Source organism: Saccostrea echinata, unplaced genomic scaffold, assembly GCF_033153115.1.
Source record: "Saccostrea echinata isolate AGI-Se365-2 ecotype Australia unplaced genomic scaffold, CSIRO_AGI_Sech_v1 ptg000004l, whole genome shotgun sequence".
Classification (NCBI taxonomy): Eukaryota; Metazoa; Mollusca; class Bivalvia; order Ostreida; family Ostreidae; genus Saccostrea; species Saccostrea echinata.
Window position 1 is genome coordinate 10,651,534 of NW_026889753.1, and position 25,428 is coordinate 10,676,961.

Below are 25,428 nucleotides of genomic sequence, written 5' to 3' on the forward strand. Positions count from 1 at the left end.
TAATATTATCTTGACAAAACAAATATCATAAGGGTTGTTGTATAATACACTCCAGACCAGAATCAACATTGTAACCCTTCACTTAACACAGGGACCAGGCCAGCCCTGAACCGTTTAAAAAGAAATTGTCATGATCTAAATCTTTAGTCTTTGGGGAGCTGTGCAGGAAAATATTCACACAGTAGAGAATTAAGGAATATTTCCTTTGAAAATTCACTTACAAAGCTTACTAATGATACTTAGAAAATTGCCCGAAACTAAATTAATAATCTGCTAATATGTTCATTTGGAAAGTTTCGTGTTTGTGCGGTAAAATATTAATCTTCATTGAATGTAGTATAAAACCACATTTTTATAATGTGCATATAAATGCTTAAAAACTTTTACAAACTGTGTGTAACATCATTTAAGGTTTACATTCTCCACGCAAAGAACTTTTCACAAATAGTGAACATATTTACAAGAGTTACAGACCTTAGAATTGTTTTTTGTGACCACCAAGTATAAATAACCCCTACTTACAACTGCTGTCCCTGAATTTTGAAAAGAGATAAAGACTAAGAAATTAACTAGAGCTATTACATTGTCAGATCTTGACACTAAATCAGGAGGTATGAACCTTAGAACACATTAAGTAGTTGTTTAAATGGTTAAGTTTGTGAATCCTTTTAAGAACCAAACAACAGACATTGTTCTTGGTCAATAACAGTAAATTATCCCCAATCAATGTTATCTGTCCATCACTGTACTACATAACCCGATCCTTACGGTCTTCAAACTTTTGCCAAATTATGTATTTATAAAAACCGACCTACTGCATCATAATTTTCTATCTCGTAGTAAAATGATTAAACAAGATTAAAGGCATGAGTTGACAGTCTAAACAAAAAGGTGAACACAATAGGGTGAGTACTCCTAAGTAAAAACAAGACTATGCCTGTCTCAGCCTTAAAAAAAACAAAAATATACTATCAGACAGTCTTAGGTTTCCTTGCCTAAAGTACAGGGAATTATGTTAATCCAATCAGGCTAATAGAATTAATATAACAATTGTTATAACTTTCACAAATAATGCCCTATATATACTTGCCATTACGAAGATCTTCAGACCAATGAACATAAACTAATATTGCCTTAACAGATCTTGTAGGGAACTTAGGTTTATTTTCATACATAGATTTGTTGCCAGAACATTTTGGAATCAATTTCTTCCAATTTTATCACAAATGGTTATAAAATATAGACCAAATTTCAAATGTCAAAATTATTAAAGATTTGTTTCTTATATATTGTCAACATGAGAAGATTATTTTCTTTGATGTATCGGAGGTTGGGATGAAGTGTAAAGACGATACCTAATATAATTTCGGATTGGAGGTCTTTCTCACCTATCTGTGGGCTTTACCAATGGCCCTATTCAAACTTGCTGCTGCTAATCTATGGACATGCCAGAACTGCTCGGCAAAACCAGTCCAAGTGAAAGGCTGGAAGTGGAAACACTCCATACGACAATTGTCCACCCTCTATTCATGTGTACCCACTCGTGTTTCAATAAAAATCTTATCTATGTGTTCTCATGTCATTTGGTATCCAACCAAAGACTTTCAAAAGTAATTCAGCAGCAGTTCAAAAACAAAGTTCTTAACTCATTTTTCACCACTGTGTCACTGGGCCAGAGAAAGGGAGACTTTCCCCTTAAATAGTTTTTTCTTATCAGCCATCTGACTTTAATAATAGGATCAGATCTGGGTTCTCAATACATCAAGAATGCCTTTGAAGTCATGAGAACCAAGTGTATATAAAGTCGTAATCTAATACATCTTTCTCCGATTTACCTTAGAATCCATGTAGATATCTGATGACAATATGAGCACCTGTGATTTCCCTATCATTGTGCATCATAAAATATTCACACGTCTTAAATCACTAGTGCACTAGCCTGACTTCTATGGAATATTATAAAATAATTGATCAAGTAAGATCTGAAGGTTAAAAATCAATTATGAATATTATAAATTTGACTTTCTTCTTTGAGAGTAATCCATGGAATTTTTAAAGATTACAGAATCAATATCACAGTAATTTATCGTACACATATTAGAATTCTTTGAACTACATGACATGTATTTATTAATAATAACATTTTCTATAATGTAAGGTAAAATTAACTTTCATAAAATTAATTGAAGCTTACGACTTCTTACTAGTATTTAACACAATATATCCTACACAAAATGTAAATGTTTTACAGATATAAATGGTGAGATGTGGGCAGAAATTATTATGACACAACATAGATTGTAAAAACATTAAATTTTTATAACATTGCTGGTATGTGTCATGTAAAATTCAAATGCATTAACGCTGGATTTTACTGTCGTCTACCTGTCTGCCAATGGTTGGTCATGTCCCCAAATTGTCTGATAAATTCACAGTTAACTTTCTAACACGTACAGTGATGAATATAAGAAAAAAAATGATTTAAAATAAAACAAGGTCAAACAGCAATGCAGAAAAGACCTAGTTTTTGAAGTTGACCTGAATAAATGCAGTCTGCAGGTGTCCCTTATTATGACAATGTAACAATCTTGTAAAACAAAACAAAATCAAAGCTGATAACATATCTACTTACAAAGATTCAATCAGAGACCAGATACTAGGTTCTGTTCCAATTCAGTGATTTTCTAACATCAGGCCTACAGGAGTACATCACTACAGATAACCCAATACAAAATCAATGTTTTAAGTCTACCATCATCAAATTTCACTTCATTCCACTGTGGCATAAACTTATGAAAGTCTTAATTAGCACATAAAATAGGGACTCCAACTGCTCTATTGAATCATCCAATGAAATGGTCAATTCTTTCATTCAAGCCACCGACCACACTCCTCAATGGGGATTCTTTACATGGTATGATATACCCACCCATAAATCTTTGCCCTTTTGTTGTGGTCGTGTGAAGGCCTGAGCATTAATTCTCCTCGTAATAATGACCCTGGACACATAATATCCAACAGACAAATTAAAATTGTTCCCCTTCTTTGACAGCAGTGATACAATAACATTCAGTTTTTGTCAAACGCTTACCATAGCATGACAACTAATACGGCCATGTGACAGGCCTCTTAGATAAAAGTCATGTATGCAATCAAATACTTCTTTATTTTTTTAAACAGTATCTACCTTATTTTTTTGTTTTTTACCTTAGATTTTTGGAATTTGGGCCTAAAATTTATGTTAGATAATCCCCTTAAAGTGTTTTTCTGGAATTGAGCCCAGTGTTAATTCAGTGCTATCACCTGGGACAGAAGAGTTAGACCCACCTGTGTTTTCCATCCAGGTGTAAAATCAGTAACTACAGTCAGACAGTGACAAAACTCACGTCAAAGTCATCGCCATCGCACAAACATGATTGTTCATTAGTACCATCTTCGTACACACTTAAACACATATCCCTGGGCCATAGAAAATCACAATATCTGTGTCGATCCTCTCCTCCATACACCTTAGCATTAAAGGTAGACCAAAACTTCATTCATTCTTCACGGTATGTTTTGATCCTCTGCGACCTTTAATTCAAGGGGTTCCAAAGGGGAGTTGATTGAAAACTAATTCCTCTCTGTGAGGAAATCAGGCCCTATTGTCTGGGATCTAGCATATTGTCCAGAAACATCTACCACTGCTCATCAGAGTAAATGGCTCTTAAAAACCAGGTCTACCAATGCATTCAGTTATCACAGATGTATGTGCATATTTAATCAGTTTACATATGTTTATCTGGTATACTTGCCAATATGCAAACCAGTTTTTCCAGTGCAAAATAAGCCCCCAATCAAAAACATTTCTAGGTCATATATACTTTTTTTAAAGCTTAATTTAATAAATGCAATGACATATTTTTAAAGATTTTTCATTCATCACAACTGCATGTTTACAGTACGCAGAATTAGAGATGTTTTAATTTGGGATTTTGGCCCAAATGAAATATTAGTTTAGCACATTCCTAGCCTTAAAAGTATCGTGAATACCTGAAGTTTGTAAAACACACAGGCATTATTTTTAAAGCAAATAATTATCTATCCAAGCAATAAGCAAACATTCAGCAAAAAGAACAAGTTTTAATGAAAATATTTTGAAGTTGCTTGGCATTTGTTGACAGACTGCAGCAGATTATGATGAGACCAAGCACCTGCTGGAGAGGAGGTTATTCCAAATCATTCTATTACAGTAAGCTTTGAAATGGAATACTTTTCCATATCATTTTTTTCTTTAATTTAGATGATAACCAACTTAAAACTTCTACCTTGTAGTAGTGCACATGGAAATCATAAAATCCCTTCAACCCAACTAAGAGATAAAAACCATGAAATACTATGGGTAGAAGACGACAGAATACCTTGAGAGGATGTCAGAAATAAAATGGAAATTCTTGTGTGCAGAAACTAATTAATTTAAAGACCATACCAACAGAAAATTAAAAAGACAACTTTTAACACGTACTGCCTTTTTTGCACACAATAACTTGCTAAACACAAACATGAATCAATGTTGGCATTTTATAAATTTGTTATTTTCTCATCAAGATTTATGACACTCCGACACTCCTAACTTGGTGGAAACCTGCTTAGTACTAGACCATTGGGATTCACTGAACATGTCAACTCACAGTGTGTCAAGTTCTCAAGTATTTGCTGAGGAATTAAGCAGGATTCCAGCTAGACATTACAGCTTGCGCAATGCAAAGTTTGATACTCTGTAAAGCCTGACTCCAGAGTGCCAGGGTTTAACAATCCATAAATGAGCAATACTGATCTCTACAAAGATATCATGCTGTGCTTTTCAATGTTCACACTGATGCATATATTTATAAAAATCTTTTAACGATCTTCATTAAAATTAACAAATTACACTATAAAATCATAAATTTTCTTCAGAATGGAAGCTAAAATGGCAAATGTTACTCTTTTTTAATCACACACTGCAGTAGTTAACAATTGAATCTTGAAAACTGAAGAAGTAGACATTAATTCCAGTCTAAACTTTAATTTCCAACTTATATAGCACTCTCACCTTCAAAGAACTTGTCAATCAAGAATTTTCTTCTTAGAGACCCCCACTTGGTGGTAGAGTAACCCCATGCCATATTGCTACACCCAAGTTTACTCCTGGAGCTACTCAAACTTGACTATCTAAGATATTAAGGAGGACTGCCTGCCTTTAAACTTGCAAGAGAAAAATTGTATTTCAGCACAAAGGCTCCCAGATTTTGTAACATCTTGAGCAGAAGTTATTGATAAGTAAAGAGCTTGTTGGAAATAATTGAATTAGGAAAAATCTTCCTCAATCCAAATATTAAAAGAAAAAAAATCCTTGTAAATTTTTGTTACTGAAAATTACAGAATCTACTGTTCTTTGTATGATGTCAAAGGCTTTGAACTGTTAATTACGGATTGAAGTATAAACATATGTATGAAAGCCAAACATTTAGCAAGGATGATACATATACAGACTAGTAGAAGAATGTTTTACTTAACACAGCAAGATTAACATATTTATCATTGTTTACTATTAACAAGGACCACAAACTTGTTTGCCTTTTGGCCATTAATGACTCAGTCATGAAAATTGATGTCTCACAGAGAACACAGTAATTCATTAATCCTTGTATATTGTATATGTCGATTAAAATACATCCAATTATGCCCATCTTTTTCATCATAACAGATAAATATCAGAATATTTTTTGGTATATGATCACAATGTACAAGACATAATGAAAGGGAAACAACTCCTATAAAATTTTCAGGCCAACTTGAGGTCAGAGACCCATAATTCACCATTGACAAAGCCTGGCCAGTTAATTTATATTTAATTATGGCCATATAGCCAGCCTCCTTTACCTAGTTAGCTTTGTAGTGTGATTAGCCAGATGTCTGGACCCAGACCTGAGGTAAGAGCTAGATGATCCATCTGTCACAAGACCACCCCCTGAATAGCTAGATCCCATCTCAGGTTAATCCATCACCTCACCAGACAGGCCATCAGATAAGCTGTATAATACCACTAAAGATAAGTCTCATCAATAAAACTCCACTAATTCACTGGACAATACTGTGCTAATGTTATAAATATAAGGCAATTATATTCTTTCAAGAAAACTGTCCTCAGCAAGTACAATGAAAATTTTACTAAGTTGCAGGAAAAATGATGGAAGGCTACCATAACTTACTTCAAAGCAAAGTGGACAGTTAAGGGAGCTTTCTTCACTATTAATTATAAACCATCAGTAAATTAACCACTGCTCCAGGGAACAGGGCTTGCATGCTGGCAATATTTAGGAAGGTGCAAAAACTAAGCCATGAGTGCTCTGGATGACTGTTAGATTTTCAGAGGGGCACTTGCCACCATAACCAACTCAGAAACAGACATTATCAAATAGTAATTAACCCTTTCACCTCAACTAAATAGACCTGAAAGACAAAAACAGTTACAGAAAACACCAGGAGATCAGACACTACCTACACAACATTTACTGAAAGATTATCTATATAATATCTACCTGACATGAAATGTGTATGAATCATGTTAGAACATCCTGGACGTGTACCAGAACAATTAAAAAATATGAACCCCATGACAAATAAACCTATTTCTGACAGCAATTTCTCCATTTAAAGTAGCAAATTTATTCATTGTTAATATTGGATTTATTGCTTTCGACCCAAACTAATTTTGCCTAAAGCATTTAAAGACTCATAAAAGCAGTTAAGCTGATATCAAATGACCATTAAAAGTACAAGCTCATTGTTCAGCATGTATTATCATGTAATGCAGACTGGACAAACAGATTTTTGATTCTCTCTGCACTCAACAGTTCTTCTTCAGTTGTGTAAACATTTCCAACATCTTCAAAATTCCTTTTACTGACAGATATACATAAGTTATACTCACAATTTTATGATATATCTACTTTATATAAAGCCTGATCTTCCTACAAAGTTTACACTAATCAGGGCCCTGCATGGATCTCTCCCAGTAACACATATGTAACACAACACAGTAAAGAAACCAGATTAAGGGCTATAATTAAATCAGAATATGAAGTACCCCTCTAAATTTATCAGCTCCAGAAGCTACACCAAGAGAAAAGAGCATGGTCATACTGTAATTACAGCTCAAGTTTACTCGGTTCACTGAAGACAAAATGATTCCAATCTGCTTGTTTTCTGTTTACAAGATTTGATTCTTTTTTCTTATTTATATATATTAAGGAATACATGCATATTTTCCAGATTTAAAGTCATGTTTTATCTGTCATGGTTACTGCACTGGAAGACAACAACTTGCATCCTGATAAAACCTGCATTCTGATAAAGAGTTAATTTATTATACATCACTTTGATATCACTCCGTAGGTAACGGGGGCTCTCAAAGATGCAGACTGCATGCATCAGAAACTTTATCATGTCTGCATTAAATGGCATCCATTATTTAATAGTTTTATGCTTACTAGATATCAACTATTACATAACTTTCCAATGTCTGACAAAGATGCATCACCCTCCCTTACAGAACATCTGATCCACAGATCCGAATCACACAAAAAAAAATCCCGAGCCTTCATGAGACTAAGTAGCAGTTAGAACAGCAGATTGTTAGAACAAACTTGTGGCAAATCTCCAAAGTACAAATAAGCCTCTGTCAATGAAAATGTCTCAAAGTAGACTGTAGGGAATCTGTCGGAGATATTAAAGTTACTATATAGTCATCAACATACACACTGGCATCCTCCAATTAAAGCAATATGACAACTTTTGTTGAAATAGCAAGGTTATTATAATTGTATATTCCCTTGTTCATTCATATGCTGTAATTAGATTTTAACTACCAGTAATGTCTTTTACCAGTTTCATTTGAAAAAAAAGTACACAACTATATATACAGTCAAACCTTGTTATCTGGAACTTGATGGGACCAAAAATACTTTGAGATATCCAAGGATATTTGATTATCTCCCCTTGGAATGGGGCTTGGCCCTTTATTTTAACAATTTAAACTCCCCTTCACCCAAGGATGCTTGTACCAACTTAGGTTAAAATTGGCCCAGTGGCTCAGTCAGAGAAGAAGTTGAAAATGTGAAAAGTTTACAGACGGGCGGATGGACAGACAACGGACAATAGGTGATCAGAAAAGCTCACGTGAGCTTTCAGCTCAGGTGAGCTAAAAAATGGTTATTTGAAAAATCTTAATAGAAAAGTTCTGTCATCTTGGACTACGATACTCTACCAGGCTTTGTTCAAAACCTACCTTGAAGGAAAGCCAGTGGGGCACATGAGATTCTGCAGTTTGGCATGGCTTCTTTGATCTTCTTAGCCTCCTTTGGGTGGTTAAATCGGAAGTAATTAGATCTACCTAGACACAGCATACAACCTACAAAAAACAAACTATATTTAATGCACCATATAATTTCATTTAAAGGGTCAGAAACTTACTCACTTCATAGGACTTTGGTTTTTTTTTTCTTCTTTTTTTTTTGTTCCTTTACTGAAATTCTAATAATTCAAAATAACTGGTACATACATGTAATATCACTACCATAACTTTATTCATGGAAACTTATTCCACATCTCCCTATTGGCCAATTCTATACACTTTAGATCTACATTTATTTAAAATCAGTCTTCATACTTAAACTTTTCTGACTGTGCTTTGCAAATCCTTTCACCATGTTCTTCACAGCATGTTTAGAGGGAAGATATACATAATTTTTTTTTAAAGGAACCTGTACATGCATCAGAAATTATGAGGAAAAAGAAGTTCTAAAGTACAACCCAATTGTAGAATGATTGGTTTAAAGTGTAAAAATTGATTTTTATGTGTGAGTAATTTGGCACTCTTTTGAGAGTTGGGGGGTATATTATATGGAGGAGATGAGGAGAACGGACAGCTATCTCACACCTTCATATTTCTGTAATGTTTAACTCTAGCTCTGATGTAATTAAAACTCAGCAATCTTCCATAAGATCTAGGATTCTGGCAAATCATTCATCACCTTTAAGATTACAGGAATTCTTTTATTTTACAGTCAAAAACTATACAAGATCAAAATTCTACAGTGTTTTATTTAAAGAAGCAGCTTTGTATGAATGAATGATCATCAAGCCCCTGTACAGTGAGTATATAACTTTGTTCTTCAAACATGTGTACAATGTACATGTACAAGCTACAGTATTATACAGATGTTGCTGCACAAGAAAACTAATTGGCCAGTGACAGCAATTATCCATTATAAAGAAATTACTTGCATTCTCCTATGCTTACACTGGGCATAGATAAACAAGTTTCCAGCCAATAAACAAACTAGTGATATATAACTAATAGATAATCTTTGTAGCACAGACTTCTTCCCTTTCCCTTTTCCATCCCATTTTTACAAGTGACCAGGGGTTGTAATAATTACAATATACAATCAATATACACTCATTAAAAAAATTATTCTATACCACGATTAAACAAAGATTCACATATCATTTTTTGCATCTGTAATTTTGCCATAACTGAGGTGAAAGATTTCCAGAGAGAGAGAGGAGCATTCTTAAACCAATGGGATATAATAGTTCAAGACCTCATGGCCATATATCTCTGCTCTAAGCTTTATAACAAACCTTCAGAGCAACGCTACTGATGTAGGTGGCACGTGCGGACAATTACCAAATTACAGGCGCAAGTTTTTTTAAACAAATCGGCATCATCTGCCCCAGGAGCAGTCGTGGTTTCAATTATCCAAGCGGAAGTTGCCTGTCTTTAAAGGAGCCATGGCTTAATTTGCCTTGAGTCCCATCATTATGGGCAGCAAACTTTGTGTTTTCTCAGTTGGAGCCTGCCGGCTGTGTTTTTTGATGCTTGATCATCTTGTCATTTCTTTTATGATGAGGAAAGACAAACGCTGCTTATCAATTTTACTGTGCACGTTCCTCTACTCTCACACTTCATACGAATAATGCTACAATTATTCCAGCTCTATAACTACTTAGCTCTCTTTTTGACCTTGGTATAAAACAATCTGACATTGAAATTTTGTTCAAAAAGTATTAACATGAGAGGCACTCAGAACCAGTGCACCTTTCTTCTGTGGAAATGTATATAACATACACCACTGTTCTAAATGACTCTGTATGAGTAATAACAATGAATACACCAAAATGATTTCACCATTACGCATTACAATAAGAACAGAAACTGATTCATCAGGAAAATCTGACATTTAATACAAATATTTAGACTGAAGTGCCTTAACTTTGTAACTTGTATGTGTTTCAAAATGTACATGTCAATGTCTAGGCAAGTATGTTTTAAATAACACAAGTATGCCCCCCCCACCCTCTCCAGTCCTTTAGAAAGGTCAAGATCCCTCTTGCTATTTCGTTATGGGTCTAGTAACTAGAAATCTCCACATTTGATTCTGCTAGTTCCAGAATATAAAACAGAGTTCAAATTAGGAAATCATGAATCATTTGAAAAATGAAATAATTTAAATAAATGAAACGTAGGTACACGTAAACATCAGTGATTTAGTGGTCATTTCAACTAATATATTCTCCAAGTGAAGTATGAACAAACAGGAAGAAAAAAATACTCCGGACAAAAAAAAAATCCAAAAAAAGATCTATGTTAACCTTGACCCTTTAAGTTAGAATCTCTTTGGTCAAATTTATTGCACCCTCTTAATATCACTCTAAAAGGGAAGTTAAAGAGAAATCTGAATAAAATATACATAACACTATTTGGAATACATGTAATTTAAAAACTTGTTATGATCTTCCTTTGCAGACCAGAAGCACTGCTTGTCAAGTTGGATTGTTTACAACAAGAATTTGACCAAGGAAAGAGAAAGAATACACTTTGGACAAAAAATTCAAACAATCTTGGAAAATGAACTTGGCAATGCTGGAAATTTGGATAAGCCTGAGCTAGGTCACTACTTACCATTTACTTGTGAGCTAGGTTACTACCGGTACTTACCGTTAACTTTCGAGTACACTCTGTGAATTATGAATAATACTAGACCAAGTTAAGTGAAAATGTGTACTGCTGACTAGAAATTTCATTGTCACACAATAATTAACCTTCATTTGAGTTAGAAACGTGGTTCAAAGTCAATGCATACCCTTCATCAATTGAAGCTTTATGGGTGAAATATGAAAAGATATGAGAGAGAAAATATACATTATAATGGAGAACCAACTGATCATCACAGGAACCTATAGACCTGGCTCTAGGGCCATATAACTTAGATGAGCTCACATTTGATCTCACTTTTCTACTATTCATTCCTTTGGGAAAAGTGAGACTGAGATCAAAAGTGAGCTTGTCTTAGTTTTATGGCCCCGGAGCCTGGGCTCTATTATCAGTATTCATAACTGACTGCCTTTTATGAAATATTTCTTCACACTTCTTATAATGACGTGTAATGTTCATTCCAGAGAAAAATAGCTCACATACAAAATATACACAAGCTTCTCAGCCACAATAATTTGAAAATAATTTTGTATTATTAGACAAAAACTCTGCACATCTTTAAAAGAAATCATGGTGAAATTATGACCAACAGTTTATATTATTACCTGTTTTAGATGATAAGGTTTTCTTGGACTTCTTTTTCTCCATGAATTTTAAACTGAAACTTCTCTTAATCCTTCTATCAACAAAGTATTTCCCTGAATTCTCGACAAAAAACTAAAAAATTTCACTCTTTCAATCCACATGCATCAGATAATGTTTATACACAACGCAATATGTGGATTGTCAACACAAAACTTCCAAGATAAGACTATTGGAAGATTCAACAGATGAGCTCTCACCATTATTCAGCTAACACACACATTCTCTCTCAGAGTTCCATGGCCAAAAAACATCTTCCACGAAAAAAAATCGGCACAAATCTCAAAATTATGAAAACACAAGTTTTGAGACTCTTATCGAAAGTTTATGAAACATGATGAAACAGAAAGAAAACGAAAAACATGAAGATGCACGACAAAGATGGAGGAAAGCATGCATGGTTACTCCACCCCGAGAACAGACATATGGTGTTCAGCCTGGCTCATCTTATGTCATATCTTCTGACAGAGAGTGCACTCTATCAATCTTATTGTTATTATCAATATAACATAAGTCATGCAGCTTAAAAGTCATCCATCAACTGCATGTTGCTTTATTTTCAATCTGCACACACAACATTGAAAGAATTTAGCCCACTGCCAATAGCAATAAACACAGAGATTAAAATATCTGAAGATTCTACCCCGAAATATTTCTACTTATCAGGAAAGAATTCAGAACAATCTTTTCATGTCTTTTTCAAAGACACGTACGTCAACAAGGTTCCAGTACGTGTTTGCTTCTTTCAACATCTTTAGACAGAAATCAAAACCTGATTCAACAGTCTTCCCTGAGAAATTTCATCCGGAAAAAAATCCCCTGGACTTGTAAAGCCCAGGAAACCAGGTATCATCATCAGTAGCCATGAAAAGAGAGTTATCTACCCTGCTCAATCCGTCAGAGATAACCCATGAAATGGACAAATTCTCCCGGGGTTTATTTAGTGATTAGAAAGCTTTATTGCTGATAAAGTGTGAAAGATGAGCATTACTGAGGAAGTATCTGTTCCAGGGTAATTAACCCATTTCAATCTTACACTGACCTAATGAAATCATTCATAATTTAAGGCTTAGATTGGACCAATTGTATTTGTTGTATTTCACTAGAATTGGGGGGGGGGCATAGTTGTTGAAACAAAATGTTGATATCAAATTATCCTAGTTTAAAGATACAAATGGAAGAGTAAATTGAGACCTGAATAGTATTGTCTATTGACAAGAATTACATTTAAACACACTAACACACGAATACATGAATGATAATTCATCGATAGTGTCATTTGAAATTCACTTTGTAAGAAACCCATTTCTAGAAACTAAAATCAATGAAATAAAATGATCACTGTGATAAATGCACTTTACTATATCACATTGATTCTAAAAAACAACAAAACCTGCTTGTAGGAGGTTGTATATAGCCCTAAAGGCTAACAATTAAATTAGAAATGAAACTTTAATCATCTATAAAATGATTTGCTTTACTTTGATCAAAGTACCATGACAAAGCTTGAACAGCTAAGTACCTGCATTCTATGTTTCATATATAAACACACAAGGAAAAGATTTAGACCAAAAGACTCCTTTTTGTTTTTCTATAAACATAATTATCAAAAAGTTCAAAGATAATCTACAATGCACTTTAAAGCAAAATCATTTGTGTTCATTTTCACAAGACAAAACAAAAAGCTGAAGAGTTCCAAACATAAGGAAAGCCCACTATTATACCAAAACACTTTCAATATGCAATTCTTTGTTGTTCTGTAAATCTCCAAGGTTGGGTGGGTTGTTTATGATTTGCAGTGAACTGAAAACCTGGAAATTGTTACAACAAGGCCTCTGAGTGAAATATTTATCCTTCTGTTTAGATGTAAACCAGGAAAATGCCATAGTAAGGAGCAAGTTTGTAACAAACTGGACAAGATCAGAAAGTCAACATCAAAAGAAAGGATTTAACCACTGAAAATAAAATCCTACAAATTACAGGGTAAAGAGTTAGTGGTGTTTTGGACTGTTTTCCGAGGACAGAGACTGATACAACTGTATTGTTGTTATACAGTGTAGATATTGTGATTATACACACATTAAATCATAGCCAAAATAACTTACAAAACTGTTCTAAAAAAGATTCGAAGGGCTTTGCACCCTCAGCCCCCAGCCTGTTGGGCCCCCTTTTCAAGGATCACTATATGGTCTTGTTCCTGATCCCTGTAACAAGAACTGTGCCTTTACATGTAGTAGGAGGGTCATACCCTCTCTCCCCAACAGATACAAACTTTTCACAATTCCTCCTCCACCAGATACAAACATACACTTTTTAACTTCATGTAAAATCTTGAAAATTAAGGCAAATGGTCTGGTTTGACTAACCCCGTTTATGAAGCTGGCCCTGTCATTTTGAAAATGGCTGCTAGAGCTAATATCATCTATTGTCACAAAATTTAAAGCTACATGCAGTTAATAGGTACTTGGAAGGGGGCATCAGCAACTTTTACATTGATAGAACAATTAAGAATTTTTAACATTACTACATTGACTCTGCAACAAGCAGGAACCAATAATTATAAAGTTGTATTATGCAGTTGAATGTATACACGCCCAATCAGGAATAAAATAAATAAATTACATTTTTTCCAAGTCTAGATTAGAAATTAGAGATAATCAGTTCAGGGTAAAAAGTTTTGCCCACACAACAACATTTATGTCTTGGAAGGGTCTGGTATCTTAACAATTTTCATTTCAAGAAAACTTCTTCTCAATTTAATTTAATCTGAATAGTGCTTAGATTAAATAATTAAAAAAAAAACAGAAATAAATGAAGACTTAATGAAAAAATTCTTTCAAAAAAATGTACAGAAACCATTACAAATCTTACTTTTATCTGCATTAGTATGACAGACTTCAGCCTTTGCTGTGACTTTGAAGTGAGTTTTCTCCATATTATTCTAATGTCCAATCAATCATACAACTAAAGCTCCTTATGACTCGGAATCTTCAGAAAAATGACGAGAATTTCCAAGGTGATTTTTCAATAAATTTGTCAATATCTCATTGTCGGATTATGTCCAATTAACAATGTTGAAGGAAAATATATCTCAAGTTTCCCCATTATCAATCTACTTTTTACTTCACCAGTCACAGCAGACATATTAAAATACAGAAGTTCAATATAGGGCTAAGTGTTTTTTTTTAGACACTAAACAAACACATAGCACTTCCTCGTGTCAGTACAATTTTTATATCACTGAAACATTTCTCTAACTTGGCATAAGATATCGGGGATTTTTTTTCCATGGGGATGTTAAATACACCTTCACAAGATAACCCCCTTCCGAATCCGGCTTCTCCTTGATAGCACACCTATAGCAACAAGGTTATCACTGAATTAATAATTCCAATAAATAACACACAGGTACCTCAGTTTGTGTTCTATTATTAGACTTCTCTGAAACTCTAACATAATCTATCAGTGACACACGATTCCATTTGTATTTTGTGCCATGTTTTTTTGAAACAAAAACATGATTTTTACATTTCTGAGTTAATCCCCTCCATATGGTTCGAGATCTAATAGATAAATAATGAACTCTAATAAGCATCCAGTGCTATATGCTTGGGTTATAGATAGCTGGGTCATTAGAAATACAGATCTCCCCTCCAGTGAAAAAACAGATCTCTGGGCCACAAGTATTTTTATGCATCCTCTTTCTTCTTTTCTCTGAGAGAGAGAGAGAGAGAGAGAGAGAGAGAGAGAGAGAGAGAGAGAGAGAGAGAGAGAGAGAGAGAGAGAGAAGGTTGACAACAAATTAATTAGATTAAAAGCAGAGTTTGTTCTATTCTTATTTTTTTTCCTTTTTCCAGAACTAAGATGTCCAATAACTAAGACAACCACAAATGATGACAATTAATTGTCCAAAAATAAGTATAGATCTGGGTAAACATTTTATGAAGACATTCTTAATATCTTTCAACCATCTATCCATCTCAAAATTTCTCTCTGGCTGATTAGTTCCTACCCTGTCATTTTTCTTTCCATTTTAATTGTTAGAGATTTATAATTCCTTATGAACTGTAATGACCAACATGCGAGGAAAATAAAACCCACCACAGATGGGATAGGGAGTGCTGCTTTTGTAATTAGCAATGCCCTTCCAGGAAACTTTAAATGAGTGCATGAAGATTGACCAGGCTGGCCAGCAGGAAAACAAAACAATGACACTTATAATTAAAGAAATCAAAAAACCTGAATTGTATCCATGGAAATACTTTTCAATGTCAAGAGATTTTAAAAGAATGGATATGTTTATAAGCAGGCAAAATTCCCAGATTTTCTTTTTTCTTGACTCCATGATCAGTTTAGAAGATTATTGTGAACAGCTCACATTACCTTACAAAACATAAAGAAGAAATATGATTTATCTCAATAGGTCTGAACATCTCTTACAGATTTTGGTAATAGGAACACCAAGGAGCCCAAGATAACAGAGGCCTGAGCAGAGAGCAGTCATTACCGACCTCGTTCAGTTTTACATCTGTTTACTTCATCGTTTAGGAATAAAAGCACAGTGCACTATTCACCTCTATGAATATGTCTTTTACTAAGTGAGGCAAAGTTAAACTGAAACATCTATAATAAAATATAATGAATTAATTTTATACATGCTTATCTGATCAACATTACAACAAGTAAATCTGCATTTATGTATAAACTAGCTGTCTCCAAACATGCAAAGCAAAATGCCAAAATTTATACCTCTATGTAAACTCGGTCATTGTAGGACCTAAATTTACTGAACAATGGAGCTGCTTAATGAGGTTGGATCCTGATATTTAAAGTCTTAAACTTTTTTTGTCAAGTATATTTTTAGTTTCCACACACATAGCTTAATTAAAAATCAAAACAAAAAATGGGGGTCAATATGCTTCTTTTGGCGCTACAATACATTTAATATGACCTTTCTGCACTGAAATTTGTGTCTTAATCAAAAATCACATCATCGACGTTTTCCCTCCAATGTTTTTATCCAAATAAATCATGGGACAAAATGAACTATTATCCTGTTTAAAAAAAAGACACTTTAAAATTGTGACTAAGAAAAAGTTTCAAACTGCTTCGAATAATCAATTATTTGACCTTTCTGCACTTAAAAATGTGATTTTTCTGGCATTAAAAATTCAACAAGCAAGAAAATTATTTTAAAGTTTTAAACTTTTGCTGAATTTAGGAAGATTGGTCAAAGTTATCTTATATATTCAGAAAAGAAAAACAAAAGTGGGGGTCTATGATGTAAATTTTTAGACATCACTAGAAAAGTGTTCATTTTATGTTAAAATTGGCTAGTTTTTTTCCTGGACTTTCAGAATATATTTACTATATTTGTCACAATATAATAAAAGAATTCATAAGATATAATTTAATAGATATTTCAGAACCAGCATAAAATATTTCACTGCTAAAAACAGCTCTGTGTGCAACCAGCATGGAAAAATGGGAATCTAAACTTGACAGTACTGTTTATATTTCCAAAGGGAAAAATTGATCATTTTCTCCTAAAAAACCCTCTGCCACAAAATATAGTTCCAGGCTTAATCCTATTTGAATGGAATTTAATCGCGTTTTTTTCATTGGATATAGTTTAATTTGCATTGTAGAATCCAGATTTAATGTTTGAACTTGAAAATGTTGCAGAATTTTATAATTAAAGGTCCACACCAAAATGTGCTCAAAAGCTCAGGATCGAATCTCCTTAACAAACTTCATCTTCACTAGCCCTGTCTCTAAAGGGGGGATAGAGTAAGTAAATGGGACATTTGGCTTTAAACAGATGCAAAAGCAAAAGCTTAGACACTCATATGGGTAACATACTAGACACTGCAAAAAAACAAGCAGAAAAAAAAAAACACATGATGGTTGGACAGTGTTGGTCATTTACTTTGGAATGGACAACTCTTTAACACTGACCATATAGGTAACCCTGTAGTGAACAAGAGATGTTTGTGAAACACTAATGCCCCCCCCCCCCCCCCCCTCGCCATAATTGGAATTTTTCTAAGTCCAAGGGGCATAACTCTGTCAAAAATTACCCAAAACAGAACTTGATCTACATATTCTTCTGATAAATCTGTATACCAAATTTCATTACAGTATGTGCAACCTTTGCAAAGAAAATGAACGGAAACTCATGCAAATAATTGGACTTTTTCAAAGTCCAAGGGGCATAACTCTGTCAAAAAATGCTCAATCGTACCCAAAACAGAACTTGACCTAGATATCCCTATGATAAATCTGTATACCAAATTTCGTTTCAGTATGTGCAACCTCTGCAAAGAAAATGAACAGAAACTGCAAATAATTGGAATTTTTCTAAGTCCAAGGGGCATAACTCTGACAAAAATTGCTCGATCGTACCTAAAACAGAACCTGCCTTAGATATTTTTATGATAATCTGTATACTAGATTTCATTTCAGTATGTGCAACCTCTGCAAAGAAAATGAACGGAAACTGTTGGTGGACCGACAGACTGCAGCAAAGCAATATGCCCTCCTTCTTTGAAAGGGGGGGGGGGGGGGGGGAAGTATAAAAAGATGAATTACATACAACTTTATGTAGAAGTCTTCACAAATTTCCAAATTATCAAACAGTAATGTAACAAAGTTTACGACTTTTCTTCCCTCAAATATTATTCCAAGTGTCCTTATGATAGATACTTTGATTTTATTTAGATGTTTATAATATAACTATGGCTCATCCTAATGAAGATTTGTGAATTGATTGAGGCACAGTTTCTCTGACTAGAGAGGCAAGACTTTGACACTTTGCAGGCAGGTACAACTCTCAATAAACAATTTCTTTCTAATGTCATGTCCTTCTTGACATGATTAATAGAATCAGCTGTTATTTAGATATCACATACTTCAAACAGTTTTCCAAAGGCAGGGTGTGGCTGACAAAGAAGCCTGCTCCCTTCTATCAATTTCATCTCCGTATCATGCCTTAAGTACAAAACCGTTCTACAACAGACCTGTACCAATTAAAATGCTTAACTTTCTCAATTAAAGCAGAAACAAGTTTATCAGTTTCCTTTTTGATATGGAAGTATTAAAGTTTTTGTGATCAAATTCTTTAGTGTGTCATTTGGTACCAGCTCCTATCCATCACTAGGATCTTCTTGTCCTGGGTCCCCTCTTTCTGATGTTATGGTATATATCAACAGAAGTTTATGTTGTGTTACTTAACACCTATCATGTGGGTGCAGTAAAGATCACATCTGTGCATTGAGGGATTATATTTACTTTAAAACATGCTATCATGCCCATCGCTTCAATGGAATTCAGAAAAACAAACTCAAGCATTTTATTTTAGATAAATGCAACATACTGTTCAAAAAACAAAAATTTTCCTGATCCAAGATAAAGAATAAAAAAACATTGCTACATATTTATAGTTTTTTTTATGTCAAGAAAGATAACTCTTTTAATCAATACAGACTGCACAAACTGGTCCTTTAAACCTTTGGACTCAGCATCTGACGTTCAATATTTTTTCCTGAAGTCATAACCAAGTAAGATGAAGACTATGGGAGACATATGTGTAGCATTTAACTCTGGAAAAAACATTCAGAACATTTGTAGTAACCATGGAAATACCATCAGGGGCTGACAAATAGATTTTTCAAGTACTTGACCATGGGGAAGTACATGGTCAAAATTCACTTGCCCTACCTGAATTTTTACTCCCCCCCCCCCCCCCCCTTAAACTATAAAAAGTAGGAAACAAAAAAATGATTATATTATTACAAGTGCCCATTTCCACTTAAAACTAAGACTTGTTCTTTTTTTCTTGAAAAAGTCACTTGCCCAAGGGCAAGTGGTTAAGAAAAATTCACTTGCCCTTCCCCAAAATTCACTAGTCCCGGGTGTTGGGCAATGGCATTTGTCAGCCCCTGACCATGTGTTTAAATTAAAAACTGATTCATGAACATACAGGGAAATTTTTGCCCCCATTTCATTTTTGCTCCTTTCACCCTCGTTGTCACTGTGTGAATTGAAAATGAGATAAATTCACCAGAGACAATTAATATCTCTATTTTTTTATCATTTACTCCTTAATTTATACAGTGGATATCAGTCAAATGATATCATTTTCATATCCACAGTTGTGATGTCTCAATGGCTTTTGCATTAAAGTGATGAAGTCAAATAAAGTGGATTCATATATAAAAACAGTGTAGAAGTTAAAAATCATGTAAAAGCTATGTTTAAAAGATGTGATAAAAAGAATCTCTCATGGTTTGTCGTTGGATATGATTTTTATCCAACTCTTTTGTGTTTTCTATACCCTGGTTGCCAATGCATGGGGATAGAAAACACACAACTAGTTGGATAAAAATCATATCCAACCACAAACCATGGGAAATCCATATATTAACACAACCAAGTCAGAGCAAATTTAAAATTGGCATGAATTCATTTGCAATCATTTGTGTGATGAGGCAAAAATGACCTGAGGGTAGGGGGGTGTATACAGTATGCATCTTGTTGTTGTCTACAACTGTCCACTGTTTGCTAATTTTTGAAATTTGATGTACAGAATGTTCACTACAAGTGTGAAGGGAAAGAAAAGTGGGTAGACAGACAACTTAAGGATGTGCACCCTACATCTTCATCAGACAACTTAAGGATGTGCACCCTACATCTTCATCATTCTGATCTATGACCAGTTCAGCTAAAATGAATTAAAGCATACAGACCCTGGGGAAGCCTGGTAGGCTCCGTGACTAAAATCCCATCCACAGCACACATCTTGGCGAGGGGATACAGTGTGATTACTCCGTGGATGTTGTCAATATAGCAGTGTTCCGGCTCTACCCCAGTTCCCTTTATGATAATGTCTGGCTCACTGGGTGAATCATAAGTCCCAATATCTGTCCTCCCTATACAAACACATAGTCAGTCTGTTAGTAGTCTTGTATCTCATATATGGCATAAAAGTCTCATATCTGATATACATTATAAAAGACAGGTGCCTCATTTGTGTTTATAAAATACAGGTTCCTTAGGGGAATGAAATCTGCACATTTTAAAATTATTTCTTTTAACAGACTTAGGCATACTACACACAGCCCTGAATCTTGGAAAAGAAAATGTACTTTAAGTTCATCCTAAAACTTTATTATGATGCATGATTGGGATCATAAATTATTTGAATACATGAATTATAATGGAATGACTTCAGTATGTAATATAAAATTCTGCAATGTGAATCTTGTGAGTGAATACTGTAAATCACTTTTTATTTGTGAGAACTTTATTTTCGTGTAAATATGTGAGACCATCTGCTCATGAAAATTTTATTCTCACACATATTTGTATTATCAAAGATGTATAACAATTTATAAGTTGTGTGAAAATTTTGTCTTGATTACAAATACCGAATACATTAACTCTCTCACTAAAATAAGGTGTTCCAAAAATTTGGTGATCTCCTGTATGTTTAACATTCCATATGATACTAATATTCCCTATTCAGTATGATTTTGAGACAGTAGAATACCCTCTTGTAGTGGCAGTATGGTGACCGCAGTGGAGAGTCGTCCACTCCCCAGACTGACCAGATGTGGCTTGTCCGTGTGGACCTTGACCGCATTGTCTGTATCTGTCACTTCATATTCCTCCTGATGAAATAAAACACCATAAATTAATTTTCTAATTAGTAAGAAGTATAAATACATACTTTTAGTGAAACATTCAAAGAGAGATAACTCTATTTGAAAAAAGTTTCCTTCATCACAGCCAGCTCGTAATGGAGAATTACTGAATTATAAGGTCCCTTTATTGATCAATATGAAATAGCAAAGTAGAAATGGTTACCATTGAATCTCACAAGAACCTACAGTAATTTAGATGGGACACTATGTAAGGATAAGGCTAACACTTGGACACTCAATATATGAATACCTATCACAATATTTCAGTGCTAGAACAGCCAGATATTGCACATATTTTGGATGTGTCACAGTCAGTGGTGAGTGGGGGCAGAAAACAGGTAGCTGTACAAAAACTAAGTGACTCAGAGTATCGCAGACACGATCTGCCCCTACATAATCAGCCTACATGAGGGAATCTGTCATTGACTTCTTCCACTCTGTGTTTCTGATCTCATTGATAAAGCTCTAACAAGGACAAACCTCCCCTACCAAGGAAAACCTGCTCTAATGGAATTCAATTTACCCACATACAGAAAATTGTTTCATCTCTATAGGACATCAAAGTGTTAAATAAGATTGCTAATTAATTTTTTTTCCTTTAAATTCTCCTTTTATTTTCTCCATGAGAAAATGTTTGAGGAAAGAGGTTATCTTTATTTTGTGAATAAATGATTGGGCAGGTAAAATAATGTTATCAGAGTGTCAAAAGCTGAGTGTCCATAATGTCTTAACCAATCAGAAGCTGTGGTATTTGTACAGAAAGAGCTTTGTGCATAAAATGGCCCTGCAGATATCCCAATTTATTGACTAAAAGCCCATGTCCCATTTTCAACATCAATATAAAGTAGAGACTTAGTGCTTTCAGTTATATAACAAAGTTTCCTTTAAAGAGTTCAGGTATTGGAAAACAGGTTGTGTGAAATTGCAATTTTCTTAAATTTTGCAGAAAATGGGTTTATTTTAGAACCTTTAGCAAAGAATTAAAATATGAGCACACCCCTTGATCCAAAAATTTATATGTGTTTTATACTTTTAATTAACAATTCTTTCATTATATATTTGCACATTTTGGATCAGAGGTTGTGCTGTATATGAAATATTGAAAAAAAAAGCACCATCATTTGGCCATTTTTGAGAAAATATTCATGATATTACAATAATGATGCAATTCTTGACATCATAATGCATTGACTAGCAAGAAAATTACTTCATTTTCAGTAGATATCCAGGCACCAAGGTTTTACGTAAATTATTTCCTTGTCAACTAAAACTTTGCATTTTGATTTTTCAGAAATTCACAGGGCCAAAAAGGCCCTAATTAAGTGCCCCAAGCTCTTTTTAATACATGATACTGATAAAGTTATATCTACTTCATGTTTTTTGTATACTTGCAAAATATTTATACCAAGTTTAGTGATTTACATGCTGTTACTTTAAAAAGAGGTCAAATGAGAGGCCCAAGAGCTGAAATGCTCACCTGAGTCATCTAACCTTTCTGACTAGTAATTAATATGTAGATTATAGTAGCCATCATCTTATGATAATTCAACCTCCATCTCTGTATTAAATTTTAATTTATTATATAAGGCTTTATGTCAAGCTTAAAAATTGTATCCTTCCTGCAGAAGTAAACAATTTCTGCCCCCTATTGTTGTCCTCCTTGTCCACTTCAAAAACTTGTTGTGGCCACCATTGCCTTTGGGGCCATGATTTGAACTACTTGAATCAATACAATTCTACATGAGGATGATTCAATATTAAATATGACTAATTGAAGTCAATCTATTCTTTATTGGAAGATTCAAAAGTTTTTTTTTTCTATACATATCCCTCAGTCAAAATTTAACCCCCTAATGTGGCCCCACTATAGCCCTAGGGACTATGATTTGAACAAACCACACTATATAATGTAGCTTCACATACATTTTGTCTTTTCTGGCAAAGCGTTCTTGAGAAGACTCTTATATGAACTCATCTTATTTTCACTATTCATTGATAATCTCCCCTTTGAAAGGAACAAGCTTAAGGCCCTTTATTTGGATCTTCTTCACCAAATTAAGGCCATACTTTTTAAGTTGGGTTAAAATTAGCCTCATGTTTTTGGAAACAAAGTCAATAATATTATAATGTAACAGACTATAGAAAGTGCTTGACAGATTGGACAAACTTTGATCTGAAAAAAGGTGCAGGTGATGTCAATACAGAAGGAGAAAATTTTTATCATAAATATTTATTTCTTTGAGTAACCTCTCCTTTCTTTTATGAATACTCATTGAAAAATCAACTCAATATCCCCAATTATGAGGTCAATCCAATAAAAGCAATTAACCACTTATATTCTAAAAATTTAAGAAGGGTGGGGCATCTGCAAAATTCTAGTCACAATGAAAGAATCAAAGTTGATCCTTGAGTCTTGTGAAACTCTATTCTTTACTCATAAAAGGGTTCAAAAGTTTAAGGAACCTCCTTTGTAACTGGAGTCAATAAGAAAACTTTTTTAACTTCAAATAACTCCTGCACAAGATCTTGATGATCAAACATGGCTTAAAACATACATCAGATATAACCAGCCAGTAACCAAATCATGCCACGCTCACCTTTTTCTCAAGAGAACTTCTTAAATTCCTCACAATCAATAGAAACGCTGCAATTATCCAAATTTGTCAAGGGATTGAAATCAAATTTATAAGAATGGGTGGTCTCCCAGGAACCAAGGAATACTGAGTTAACAGAATTTAAGGAGTCATTAGATGTGATGTTAATTCTGGTATTGTCTTAGGGTTTAGACTTATAAGCCAGCTGGCCTGTCTTAATCTGTGTGTCAACTCAAAACACCCTAACCGGTTTTATCTCTGTGTGCTAAAATAAATTAATGTTTCCCCTAAAATGGTTGTTCAGAACTAGAAGTCTCTGATCAGATTGTAGCTTGACTGATTCATGTATAAGTTGATCCCACCTCTGGAATTTCCAGAGGTCTGTGTTTCATGCCATTTACAGATTTGTATTACATACTATATGTGTACATAAATTAAAGCATTCAAAATTTCCACATAAAATCAACACCATATATATAAACCAAAGTGCTGCATCAGTACATGCTAACAATTTCACTGCTCAATGGCAATAAGTGCAGGTACCCTGGTACTTAAATCTAAATTTTCAACCTTCAATCAGCAAAAACACAAGTCAAAATTCTTGAAGGGACATATAGCAAACAAACACGAAACCATGACAATGTTATATTTTTACACTTGTAACCTTGACCTTGTGACAGGGTCATGACATATCCCCTGACCATAACCTTGACCTTGTACTAATATGAAGTCTCCCATATTGTTTACTTCAAAGGCTACAACCAAAATTTTGAATTTCTGTTGGATAGATAGACAGATCAAAAACAATATATGCATATTGCGATTAAAATTTTTAAATTGAGCCAAAATCTACTCCTCATAAAAGGAAATCTGGCCCTTTCTAACACAAAATCAAATGTTTAAATTATAAGTATTCAATATCACAGAAAGATTAAAATGTCAAAATTGACAATATTTACCTGATCCAGTAGTGGGTGAAGTTTCCTTCTGTCCAGATTTCTGTAGGGACCATCTCCAAATAAATCCATTTTGATTCAATCTTTCTCATACCAAGTTAATGGTGGGGTTTATCGCTGTATATTCACACTGGTCATCTTGTTAGTCTCACTCAGCAAACCTCCATCTTGGCCACTCACAATTCACTGACCCTGGTAAATGAGGAATTTTGTCAGTTATGTATTGATCATAACTAATGCACTAGATTAAAGACACTATCAAAATCAGGGGGAAAAAATATTTCATGTCTGAAGCTATAGTCTGGTGGCTCTAGATACCAGGTCCTGATTGTTGTCAATTCAATTACCAAGCTTAACTTGAGAGGCATATTGGAGGTCTATAATACTCAACACAAAAACAAACCAGTATTTATGTACCATCTCAATGAGTTATTATTTTTGAGAACATAAAGCAGTAATTAACTAATAGTAACAAAGTAGGAACAATGTCTAGTACTCTAGGAGACAGC

At 34.1% G+C, this 25,428-nt stretch overlaps 1 protein-coding gene across 9 annotated transcripts in view; it reads right to left on the bottom strand.

The window, feature by feature from the left end:
* Positions 1 to 25,092, bottom strand: part of LOC133179165 (zinc finger CCCH domain-containing protein 13-like) — a 59,660-nt gene extending 34,568 nt beyond the window's left edge. For 3 of the 9 annotated variants that reach the window (XM_061313946.1, XM_061313940.1, XM_061313939.1), the window contains exons 1-4: positions 24,923 to 25,091; positions 21,216 to 21,336; positions 20,413 to 20,595; positions 8,312 to 8,434 (exon numbers count right to left, since the gene is read on the bottom strand). In XM_061313946.1, coding sequence (XP_061169930.1) covers positions 8,312 to 8,434; positions 20,413 to 20,595; positions 21,216 to 21,336; positions 24,923 to 24,991 — 496 coding nt within the window. In that variant the 5' untranslated portion in view covers positions 24,992 to 25,091. Of the gene's footprint in view, positions 1 to 2,929; positions 3,041 to 3,327; positions 3,423 to 8,311; positions 8,435 to 11,628; positions 12,066 to 14,536; positions 14,714 to 20,412; positions 20,596 to 21,215; positions 21,337 to 24,922 lie in introns of those variants that run through there. The other 6 variants (XM_061313941.1, XM_061313938.1, XM_061313942.1 and 3 more) reach the window with 5 other exon arrangements.
* Positions 25,093 to 25,428: the final 336 nt, after the last annotated feature.